Source organism: Anticarsia gemmatalis, chromosome 14 (assembly GCF_050436995.1).
Source record: "Anticarsia gemmatalis isolate Benzon Research Colony breed Stoneville strain chromosome 14, ilAntGemm2 primary, whole genome shotgun sequence".
NCBI lineage: Eukaryota > Metazoa > Arthropoda > Insecta > Lepidoptera > Erebidae > Anticarsia > Anticarsia gemmatalis.
The window spans coordinates 3,511,548-3,523,068 of NC_134758.1; the positions used below are offsets into that span (position 1 = coordinate 3,511,548).

General features: G+C 33.9%; 1 protein-coding gene across 1 annotated transcript; it reads left to right on the forward strand.

The window, feature by feature from the left end:
* Window positions 1-270: 270 nt before the first annotated feature.
* Window positions 271-11,465, forward strand: LOC142978255 (uncharacterized). Its single transcript, XM_076122618.1, has 10 exons — window positions 271-506; window positions 735-852; window positions 2,732-2,888; window positions 3,303-3,426; window positions 4,408-4,529; window positions 6,834-6,982; window positions 7,490-7,626; window positions 8,043-8,279; window positions 8,704-8,863; window positions 9,209-11,465. Exons 1-10 carry the CDS (start codon window positions 423-425, stop codon window positions 10,660-10,662), a joined length of 2,742 nt encoding a protein of 913 aa, XP_075978733.1. The 5' UTR covers window positions 271-422; the 3' UTR covers window positions 10,663-11,465.
* The last annotated feature ends 56 nt before the right edge of the window (window positions 11,466-11,521 follow it).

Below are 11,521 nucleotides of genomic sequence, written 5' to 3' on the forward strand. Positions count from 1 at the left end.
TGTAGGTAATAAAAGCACGTCTACTTTCTGAGAATGTAAAAAAAATAATTTACTATAAACACTACTTTTCAACATAAATAATACCCAAATCAAAGTAATAAATTCGTATAACAAAGTTGGTCACGATTCGAGTACAGTTAAGTATCATTTTAAAGCATAAAATATTTTTAGTGTAGACGCAGACAAAATAATTTTGTACATTTTATTTCATCTATCAATTACACACGTGTAACGAAACGCAAAAGTCAACGTCAACTAAAAAAATAGGAAACGTCAACGTCACGAAGTCACGTCAAATCTTCACTCGGAGAGCAAAATAGTTCAAAACAATACGTGCACAGTACGTGCAAGATGTGATTGTGGAAATTTAAAGTTTTTGGGGGCGTTTAGTAAGAGAAAATAGGTTTAAATACATTATAAACATGGGTACTACCGGACAATCTATCACCTTAGCTAACAGTATCATCGGAGTCGGCATACTGGCTATGCCTTTTTGCTTCCAACAAGTGAGTTTGATTTGCCTGCCTGTTGTTCTATTGTAATTATAGAAAAGTAAACTGTATCGAATTGCAATTTATCGGTGATTAGTATCCATTAAGAGTTAAAGTAAAAGCAATTACGCTTTGAAAGATGTTGAATAGATTTTGTTTTGGATTTGAAAAAAGTATTTTTTTAAATATTTAATGTACTTGTGTTAAAGTTTTTAGTTTTAAGTAATTTTGTATGTTTTTCAGTGTGGTGTCCTACTCGCGTCGTTGATATTGTTAACTATGGGGCTTATATCAAGGCTTTGTTGTTATTTTCTACTAAAATCAGCTCTTCTTGCAAGAAGAAGGAATTTCGAATTTCTAGGTAAGAATTAAGAGATGTTTATAATATTACTTACACTATGAATTAATAAAAATCCAATCCTCAATAGAATAAAAAATCTTATGAGGAAGGTCATACAAACATAAACATGTTACTGAAGTACTTTATATCTCTATTCAAGTATTAAATTCTAATATCCATAGATAAGAAATATCATAAAACCATTGTACAATCCACTAACTTATATAACAAAGGAGGATATTATTCAAATACAATTTATGTAAATAGATTGACCATAGAGATTGAAATAATACCATGGCTTACATCACCATCTATTATCTTAATTATTCTCTCATCTTATTGATATAATATATGAACAAAGCTAGACTAGTCTAGTCTTGCCTGAATGTCAACATCTGGATGTTTATTAAAGGAAAATAAAATGAATGTAAATTACAACATACATACATAATATCACACCTGTTAATCTTGTAGGTATAGACATAGAACAGTTGTATGAATACACCCTTATGTCAGAAATATCAATGTAAACGTAAAAGAGGTTGAAATTGTAGCCATATACTGAGCATGTAATCAAACTCCAGATTAAGAATGAGAAAAAAAATATAATAAAAAAAAAGACCAATAGTACTTTGTTTGACCTCGGAAACAAATCTGGGACCTCTTAGCCAGCTATGGGATACACTACCGACCGCTCCACAGAGGCATTCAATGTTCACTTAAAGCATATAAAACAGACCATAGCTACAGTAACATATTACACTAATTCAAGGTTACGCAAGTTCAACACTATGCTACTAAATGTGTGTACCATATGTGACATTATTGCACTGTTACTAAATTACAATAAAAGTTTGTTTGCTTTTAAACAATGAAGTCTTATTGAAATTGGTACAGTCATTTTACACAATGTGCAAGTATATGAAATTACTACTGCTGTCAAGCCTATGGACCTTGTCCACATGTAAAGATTTCCTAGGCTAACAAAAGTGTTTGTGTTAATCCAGGTTATAAACTATTTATGTACTAAATTTCATCAAAATGTATTTTTTCGGCACTTTATGCACTTACAGATAGATTATCTGACACAAATACATAAGTATTAATAGTTAATACTGGTCCTATATGATATTAATATAGAAGTACACTGTACAGTAAAGTTTAATATAGAAAACAGAGTATAGGTTTATAAAGTATGTTTCAGTTACAGTATTTAAATGTTAATTTGTAACATTGATTATACAATGTATGTACACTCATGTATCAACAGTATTCCTTATCAGTATATTTGTAAAGAATGTGAGGAAAAATACTTTTTTTTTAAAATTAAATATCCTTAACTCATTATATTTCTCTTAACATGAAAATTGCAGATTTTCTGATATGGAATGAGCCTAGTCCATTGGTTGCAATAGTTTTTATTCCACAACAATTGCTAGTATTGTGAGTTCATTTCCCACACAGATCAAATATTTATGTATACAGATATTTGTTTTGATAAGAAACTGATTCTGTTGTCTGTATGTTTATAAAAGTTCATTTCACACAATATGAATATTCTAATGCTTATAGCTGACGGCATACAACATTTACTTTACCAGTGTTTTTCTTAATCTATAAAGAAAACATTGAAAATATAAATGGCTTATTTTTGATCCCTGGTCTTTGCCTACCCCAAAAATTGCAAATCAGTTTGGTGGTTCTACCGTGAAAGGAACCCAGACAGGCAGACTGTCGTATTTACGATTTTACTGTCAATTATTAAGTACCCATACAAGTTAACTTTAGAAAATGTTGTATAATATTAATCAAGGTATAGGTATATGCCTTTCTAAGGCGTCTCCTCCCGGCGTAAAGTAGAATAATTATTTAGAATTTAATTAAGTGTATTTTTTCCCAGCTTTCCACGTGTTCGGTTCAGCCGGTAAGATGGCTGTGGAAGTTGGTATTATAGGGTTTCTAATGGGCACGTGTATAGCCTACTTTGTAGTGGTCGGTGACCTCGGGCCGCAGATCGTCGCCAAAATGTTCAACATCAACCAGAGTGATATATTGAGGTAAATGACACTTTCCTGTTATTAGAGGTAAATGATAATGAAAGATTTTTGTTAAATGTTTATTAATAATAATACGTTTAATGATTGATTGATAATGAATATTGATATAAACAGGCACAAATAAATTGAAAAATAAAATATTTTTTATTGTTTTGGTATAAATTTGCAGCAATAAATATTGTTGAATGTGCAGCCAGACTACACTTTGTAAGCCTTTTAGAAAGCAATGCGAATGAAAGCCTGATTTACTTTAGCTTATTGCAACAGTCAATGGATCTTCGAATCTCACCGATACTTTACTTTCGCTTAAATAACGATTACGGAAATCACGTAAAAATTAAGCTAAACAACAGTTATTAAACCAACAATCCTTATATTATAAAGAGATGATACAAGTATATTCTTCTTTTCCAGAACATCAATAATGGTGATCGTATCTTTAGTATGCGTGCTTCCACTCGGTCTACTAAGAAACGTGGACAGTCTCAGCAATGTTAGTGCGGCTACCATCGGCTTCTACTTCTGTCTCGTTATGAAGGTAAGTTATCTATGATTGTAATGTTTTTTTAAACAAGATTTGTCGTTCTTTGCTTCCTGTTGGGAATAAGGTGTGATTCTATGTATAATTTCAATTGATTTCATTATTTAGTCAATTGACTAGTTTTGTTGAATATAGTTTAGTAACGTATTTTTTTTATATGTGTCTATTTTATCACTCTCGTAAAGTTTTGCGTTCGACAACTCTTGTATACTGATACCGACCGGGGAGAGTTTAAGCACGGAGATTATTGACTCAAAATTCTGGGTACAGAGTTACGAGGATATTATAACAGTAAACCAAGGAATAAACACACAAACATTTGTGACTTCATCTGGGAATCGAACCTAAAACATCAATTTCATAACATTAAACATACTTTTACCCAATCCGGGAATTGACCCTTTCTCACTTGTAGAGTATTGGCACTTACTATAGTTGTGTTACAGACGTAATCAAGGTTATATTGTACATCGTTTTTGTTAGTTCTTACAACCTTGTAACAGTTGTTTAGGTTTTTTATAAGCGGATGATAAATGCATGATAAATGTTAAGGCTGATTTACTAGTCACGGTTAAAATCAGTGCGTTCAAATATACGAAATATCTGTTTTATCTTGATAGATGCTTTACATTATGTCGAGGTGTTGAAAAATATGAATGCAGAGTAGAATGCATAAGGGAAGAGCGAAATCCTTTTGAGAAATGTGTTTTGTTAAGCGTGTGTTATGAGATTAAATCACGCCGTTGGCCAAAATCTTCTGAGATATTTTTTTTAAAATCGCATTATAATCAAGTCCAAGTGTGTCCATGTGCTAGTTGGACAGCTGGTTGGCTAGTTGAAAGCTAGCAGAGACCAAAAGAACGTCACTTGCTACGATCCTTACAAACTTCTCTTGCTTCATTAACATCCATACATCTTGTCATACACGATCGCCAGTTACGAGTAGTATTACTTATATCGTTTGTATTTTGTTTGTAGGTGATAACAGAAGCAGCCTCTCAACTAATGACGAGTGACTGGCACAGACGAGTGGAGATGTGGCGGCCGGCGGGACTGTTGCAGTGTGTACCTATCTTCTCCATGGCACTGTTTTGTCAAACGTTAGTATAAAGCACTAATTTCGATACACTTAGTTAAGAAAGATAGAGACATGAAACCCGTGCCTCGTCTTTCGGGTGAATAATTCTAAGTGTTCAGATCGACTGATGGCGCAGTGCTTAAGGTAGTCGCCACGCCACTACCATTGATTCGGGAGGTCGTAGGTTCGATTCCCACACAGATCAATTATTTGTTCGATCCACAAATAGTTGTTGCGGGAGGTGTCTTTTTAAGCGTGTTCTTGTAAGTGCTTGTAAACACCTCATTTGTTATAATTTTAAATTCAATTATATAACGGTGCTGGCAGCATCCCAACACAGATAATAAAAGCAATTTCACGTATCTATTAATTGATTCAAACCAGATGTTAATCATCGACATGCATTAACCGTACAAAAACGTGAGCAGATAAATTTATCTGAATCATATCTAATACATTGTATTTGCATTAAACTGAATGATTTGATACCAGTATCAACGCTTATCGTTCAACTCAGACCAAAGATAATATTCTATTTCAATTATATTATCATAGATTATAAAATACTAAATATGTCAGATTTAAATTAAGAATATGATCGATTACGTTTATTAAATTCTTGTGAAATAGTCCGGAACTCATTATCAATGGGTTTTTTGGCGCGAAATATCCGGCTTGATTACATTAATAAATTATTTTCAAACAGTTTGTCCATATAATAAAAAAATAATTTTGTAAATAAGTCCAGCCGTTTAGGAGTGATCGCTGAACATACATAAAAAAAAATATCGCGACGAATTGAGAACCTTCTCCTTTCTTTGAAGTCGGTTAACAAACGGTCTATTTAGAGTTACGAAACACTAAAAACAAGTTCCGATGTTATTTGGATATTTCCACAATACCCAAGATCAAGGGAAAACTTTCTTTATTGGTTCCAATGTATGATCGCGATAATTTTTTTGTCAAATGTCAATTTTTTGTCCAAATGCGCGACGCAAAGGAGGGTAATGTTTTTATTAATATAGACACATAAAATACATGAAAAACAACGTGTCGCTACAATGGCTTGCTTCTTTCAGCGTATGGGTTGGGATAGAGGTCAATAATCATATAACAAACAAAAAAATAACGTAGGTAGTTGACTATTTGAAAAAAAAGAGAACGTTACACATACTAAATAATAACATAATGTAAACAAAACAGAATCACTCTGTACAAACATTCATTCATACATATCACTCAGCCATGACTACAAATTATTACTTACGTGTACGCTGGAGCAACAGCGGCAACGTCGCAAGGCTCGCGATTTCGGCGCCGGGGAGTCTCGATCCTGTGACGACACTGACACTTCGTGTGGCGAATGCGTTACCTACTTACGAGTTATTATCACTTAGGTATTGTTACTTTTTAATCATCACTAATCACTTCGAGTGCTTATTTTGGAAAAACAACGCAGAATGTTTAAATTTAGAATTTGCTAATTTTCGCAATTTCGAAGGATACAAAGTTTTAATCAGTGATGAAAAATAAGCGCACTCTACGCTAATAGCAAATCTCCAGCCGAATCCAAGGAACGTATACGGTGTATATTAGACATTGCGAAAATAACATGAACACTCACTACCTAATAATGATAAACCTTCAATAATAACTATGGCGTCCTTATCCTAGTAGGTAAACACTTAAACCTTATTATTGAAATGTCTTTGATACACAAAACAGGAACTTATCTAATTTCACTAAAATCTAAAACAAAAATCAAAAATCGAACTAAATAAGCGTCCTTTTTGTGACAGGTATTTTTTTTTAAATTTTTAGCGCGCGAAATGCACCGGTAAGTGTGTCAAGGCCTCAAGTTCGGAGGGTACTGGCGGGATAGATCTAATCATGAAAGTACCTTCATCAAGCTGCGTCGCTTAAAAAGAGAGGCTTTATTGTAGTAGCATTCTTTCTCATTTTAGTATAATTGATTCGAATATCATATGATTCGCGAGCTAGGTGAACGAACTAAGTTTAAGTTGATTACGTACAGGCTGTGGAAATTTGATTTTAAAGTTAATCGTTGATAATTCGTTGTATTTAACATGACCGAGGGCCTCTAGTCTTGCCCATTGAAGGAAACAAACCGTGATATCAACTCGTTGCATAAATAAATATATAATAATAAGTTACGCGGTTATAACTTAGCTCCCTGAATCCGATTAAAGCTTAAGGCTCCTACACGCTGTGCCGGCGGATTACGCGGCTTGCCGGCGTCATTTGTATCTAGCATTCGAATGTGTGTTGCAGCCATTAAACTAACAAATGTATTACTCTATTACAGTCAATTGTTCGAGATATTCGAGTCCTTACCTACATTATCCCTGGAGAAGATGAACGTAGTGACAAAGAACGCGATCAACATCTGCACCGGCGTGTACTTCACTCTTGGCGTCTTTGGATATATCGCCTTCTGTTCACAGGATATATCAGGTATTGCATTTTTATTTCCATGACTGTCTCTGTGGTACGTTTGTTGTGTGTCTTGCACGACCTAGGAATCGAAGCTGAAACTTAGTAATCAGCATTCGTACTGCTCTACCGCCCTGAGTACAAATAAATGCGGTCCAAGTTTTGCTATCAAGAAATTCTTTGATTTCTAGTACTTAATCGATTTTATATACTTCTGTGTCTCTAGTGCGCATAAAGTTGTCGGTTCTGCGCGTGATCTTTTGTAAAACGAGTAATAATACTGACAGAAAAGTGGATCATACATATATATAGCGCGCACTCGCTTGGCCATGATGGACTGGTAACTGGGTTTTGGAGGAGGACCGATAGGCAGTCACTCCATGCAATATGCAGGTATTCAGCTGCATCCTGTAAAACTGGAAGCCGACTCCAACATAGAAGAAAGGCTAGGCTGATTGATTGTAAAGTTTCGTTTTAAATATAAAAAGTAATCGCATGTACTACATTTATATTTTTTACTGTTTCCAGGCAACATCCTAATGAGTTTATCGCCGACAATGGCGAGTGACGTCATCAAGCTCGGCTTCGTCATGTCTCTCGCGTTCAGTTTCCCACTCATCATCTTCCCTTGCAGAGCTAGTTTATACTCGTTCTTGTATAAAAAGGTATGTTGCTCATATATAAGAAAAAAAATGCCGACAACCTTAATTATTTTATTAGAGTTTTGAACGTGCACGTCCGAACCCGTACCCGTTCAAATATAATTGATAGCCTCGTAGTTTTTTTATAACTTATATGCGCAAGACGATAGTGTAGCGTTTTATCTATAAAGATAAAAACGACTAGCTTGTCTGCACAGTTCTTTCTTTTCCTAGTTTAATGTATTTTCTTTGCCATTTTTATAGAGATTGATTCACTCGCATTGAAATGAAATTAAATTAAATGATAAAGAAATCACACACATTCATATTCAAATTATTAAGTATGGATTGTCTTTCCCTCCCGGGATTTCGAACTGACTTTATAACAAACCTTACCTTCCAACATTTATCTATATAAAACCAACAATTTTCAATTCCAGGTGCATTCCTCCCACCACGACCACATAATAAACCACTCGATCCCTGAAACAACGTTCCGCTGTATAACGGTGGCTATCATCGCCGTCGCTCTGTTCATAAGCCTGCTGATACCGAACATAGAGCTGGTGCTCGGCCTAGTGGGGTCTACGATAGGAGTGCTCATATGTGTCGTGTTCCCGGCCGCGTGTTTTGTTAATGTGACTTTTAAGAATACTAATGAGAGGGTGCTGGCTAAGGTGAGTTTTGGGAAGTGACTTTTGTAAGAATGTGTAGTTTTTAAGCAGTTGAAAAAATTACGTGATGCGTAATAATTTGATATTAATTTGTGACTAATAAGGTTGATGTCTAGGATTGATAACTTTCTCAATATTGTTCATAAAATATTGTAGTAATTCAGTTTAACCCAGAAACCTAATAACATTTCTGTAGGGAATGACAAATATTGGGTCAATCATAAAAAAATATATTTTTCCGTTTACTGAGTATGATTTTTATCTTAAATCCCTACTGGAAGCAAGGGTCTTATAGAATCAAATTATATTAGATTTCTACATATAACTTTGCTTATTCACAACAATGAAAACGAACTGATTACTAAACCCAGTCCCAGTCTTTATCAAATCTACAACATATCTAATACACTTTGATTTACAATTGCAGGGCGTGCTAGTCCTAGGTCTAATTATAATGGTGCTCGGCACATACGCGAACCTCGAGGCAGCAGAGAACAGCGCTAAAGTGGACAGATACGACGACAAGTACACACAGGAGCGTATCGACAAGATTGTTGAAGATTTCTTCGAGAAACAGGATAAGAGTGGTGAGTTTTTTAAATTTAAGTACGCGAGTTACGTACTGTGTCGACAAAGTAACATACTCAATAATGTTAGCGTTTTTTGTGATCTATCCCGTAATTTTAATACGAATCCATTTTGAATTTTCTTTTTTTTTATTTTGAATTTATTTATTTGTTATTGAGTGTGACTTTAAAGTAATATAATACACGAAATATAACAGTAACTGTCAAATTGTATGTTCTTTATTTTGACTAGGAAAAGATAGATTATTTTTATAGCTTAGAGCTCAACTTTAAATTAATTAAGTAGGCACAACACACATCTTCTTAAGGCATTTGTAAACCTATATTCTTTGCTTGTATTTACAGAAGACGTGTTCCTCAAGCCACAGAACAACGACCCACTACCAGCAGAACCTCGGCAACCAATCGTACCAGACATCAAAAAGGACTCCGAAGTACAACCACCTAACCCAGTACCACCAGAATCACAATCTAACGAGAAACCACATGAACAAAAACTAGAAGTAATCAAACCAGAAGAGAAAATAACTCCAATACTAACAAAAGACACTGTAGATAAAGTTTCAGAAACACATCCTAAGAATCTTAAAACAAAACTTGAAGCTAAAGTTAATGGTATCGCTAAAACAGTAGAAAAACCTAAAGAAATCAAACCACAGTCTAGTGAAGATAAAATTGATATTATGAAACAACAAAAGCTTATTGAAACTATCAAACAACATGGCGAAGAGCAGAAGGAACTAATGAAAGAGCAGAAAGAAATTCTAGACGAGATTATTAAGACTAAAAAAGAATTAGCACAGAATAAGAACGAAGCAGATACGAATGAAGCAAAGAAAATAGCCGTAGAAAGTATTAAACAGATCGCTAATATGGCGATACAGAGTTTAGGAGGTGTTTCTGAGAAGCCTGATCAAGTGAATGGGAAAGAAGATCGTGTTGAGAAGCTAACTAACGAAGCTGTGCAAGAGATAGCTAAGAAAGCTGTTGAAACTATTGAAGCAATACAAGAAATTAAAGAAAATCCTGACCAGAAAGACGGCAATGTACAGAATATAGAAGGAGATAAGGCCGATATTCCTGTGCTTCAAAATGCACAAGCTAATCCTGTACCTCATTCAAACGCTCAAAATGTACAACCAGTGCCTTCCAAAGTAAAACCAAGGGCTATCAACCCATCGAACATTAAACAAGAACCAGTTGTACCTCAAAACGTACAAGCCAACCTTCCAATTCAAAATATAGCAGCAAATACAGCTAATCAAAATGTTAAAGTTCCCGATAAACCTTTAAATGTACCTATAGTAACTAAATTAAATGAAGCTCAAAAACCAGTACAAAACCCTGTAAATACCGCTCAAATTAATGAAGTGAAACATTCTCATTCGCCCGATGAACCACAGTCGTACAAGCAAGGCGAAGATGCTCAAGACAAGCCTAAATTACCACAAAATGTTCCATTACCTATCGCTATAAATGATTTACTGTCTAGCAAACAAATACAAGAAAAAGAGGCTGTAGCGGAACAATTAAATAATGATATTAAAGTAAATGAGCCATCGAAAGTTCAAAATGCTGAATCAAATGTTAGGCAAAAACGGGAAGTAGTCGATTGTACACAAAAAGTTACTGAACCGAAGGATAAAGAAATATGTGATACTTTATTCGACCGTCCTAAAGACATGCTTCCTCCCGTAGATTTAAATGAAGTTATATTACCTAAGAATTTAATGGTAGAAGGTAATATGCTACATCATATTGGTAGATCTCTTAAAAGCTTTGATAAAGATGAAAGGTAATTTTTTGAGTAAATCTTTGTTGCATTTAATTGTTGTTACGTTCGTGTTAATGCTGTATTATTTCTAAATTGTGGAGATTATTTTCATTTGCCATAAAAGCGACCTGAGTTATGATTTGATAGTATTTTGGTTGTTTCGTACACCGCGTTGTAGAGGCTACTTATATTGAAAAGCCTTAAAAAGCGAATTTTCTAATAATGCTAAGATTTTGATAGTGATGGATGAGTGCATTTATGTATTCTAGTAAAGCTACAGTAATGTCATTATTTATTTATTTATCTTTATTTTATGTTAATTCTGTACGTAACTTAGTATTGGATAAAATGTAACCAATGCTAATATGTGATGATGCCGTGCTTACAAGAATAAAATTTTGTTTTTTGGGATTTAGGAAGTCACTATGCAGATGCACAAAGTTTTGTTTTACTACTAGAAAGACTATTTGCGAGTGGAATTTAATATCCAAAACTGCTGAAACGACTACTTTTCATGTACATTGTTTGAAGGTTTTTATAGTCCAAATGAACATAGGTTATATTTTATTTCATTTGTAAAATTGTGGCAAAACACTAGTTATTTATGTAATTACTATACATCACTATAAATATAAATCTTATACTAATGGCCTTAGTCGTTTGTGATCTCAAACTAAGGTAACTTATTATTATGTATGTTTAGAATAAAACTTTGTAAACAAATTTTGAACTTTTAAATCCTTGTTCTTAAACGCATAAAGTTGAAAATGTGATGAAATAACATTGACTGATTGTGTAATAAATATAATAAATAATATTTTAAGTAAAGCTCTGTTTATTTAACCAACCCCAATCTATAACACGAATGATATTGTCCTGAATGA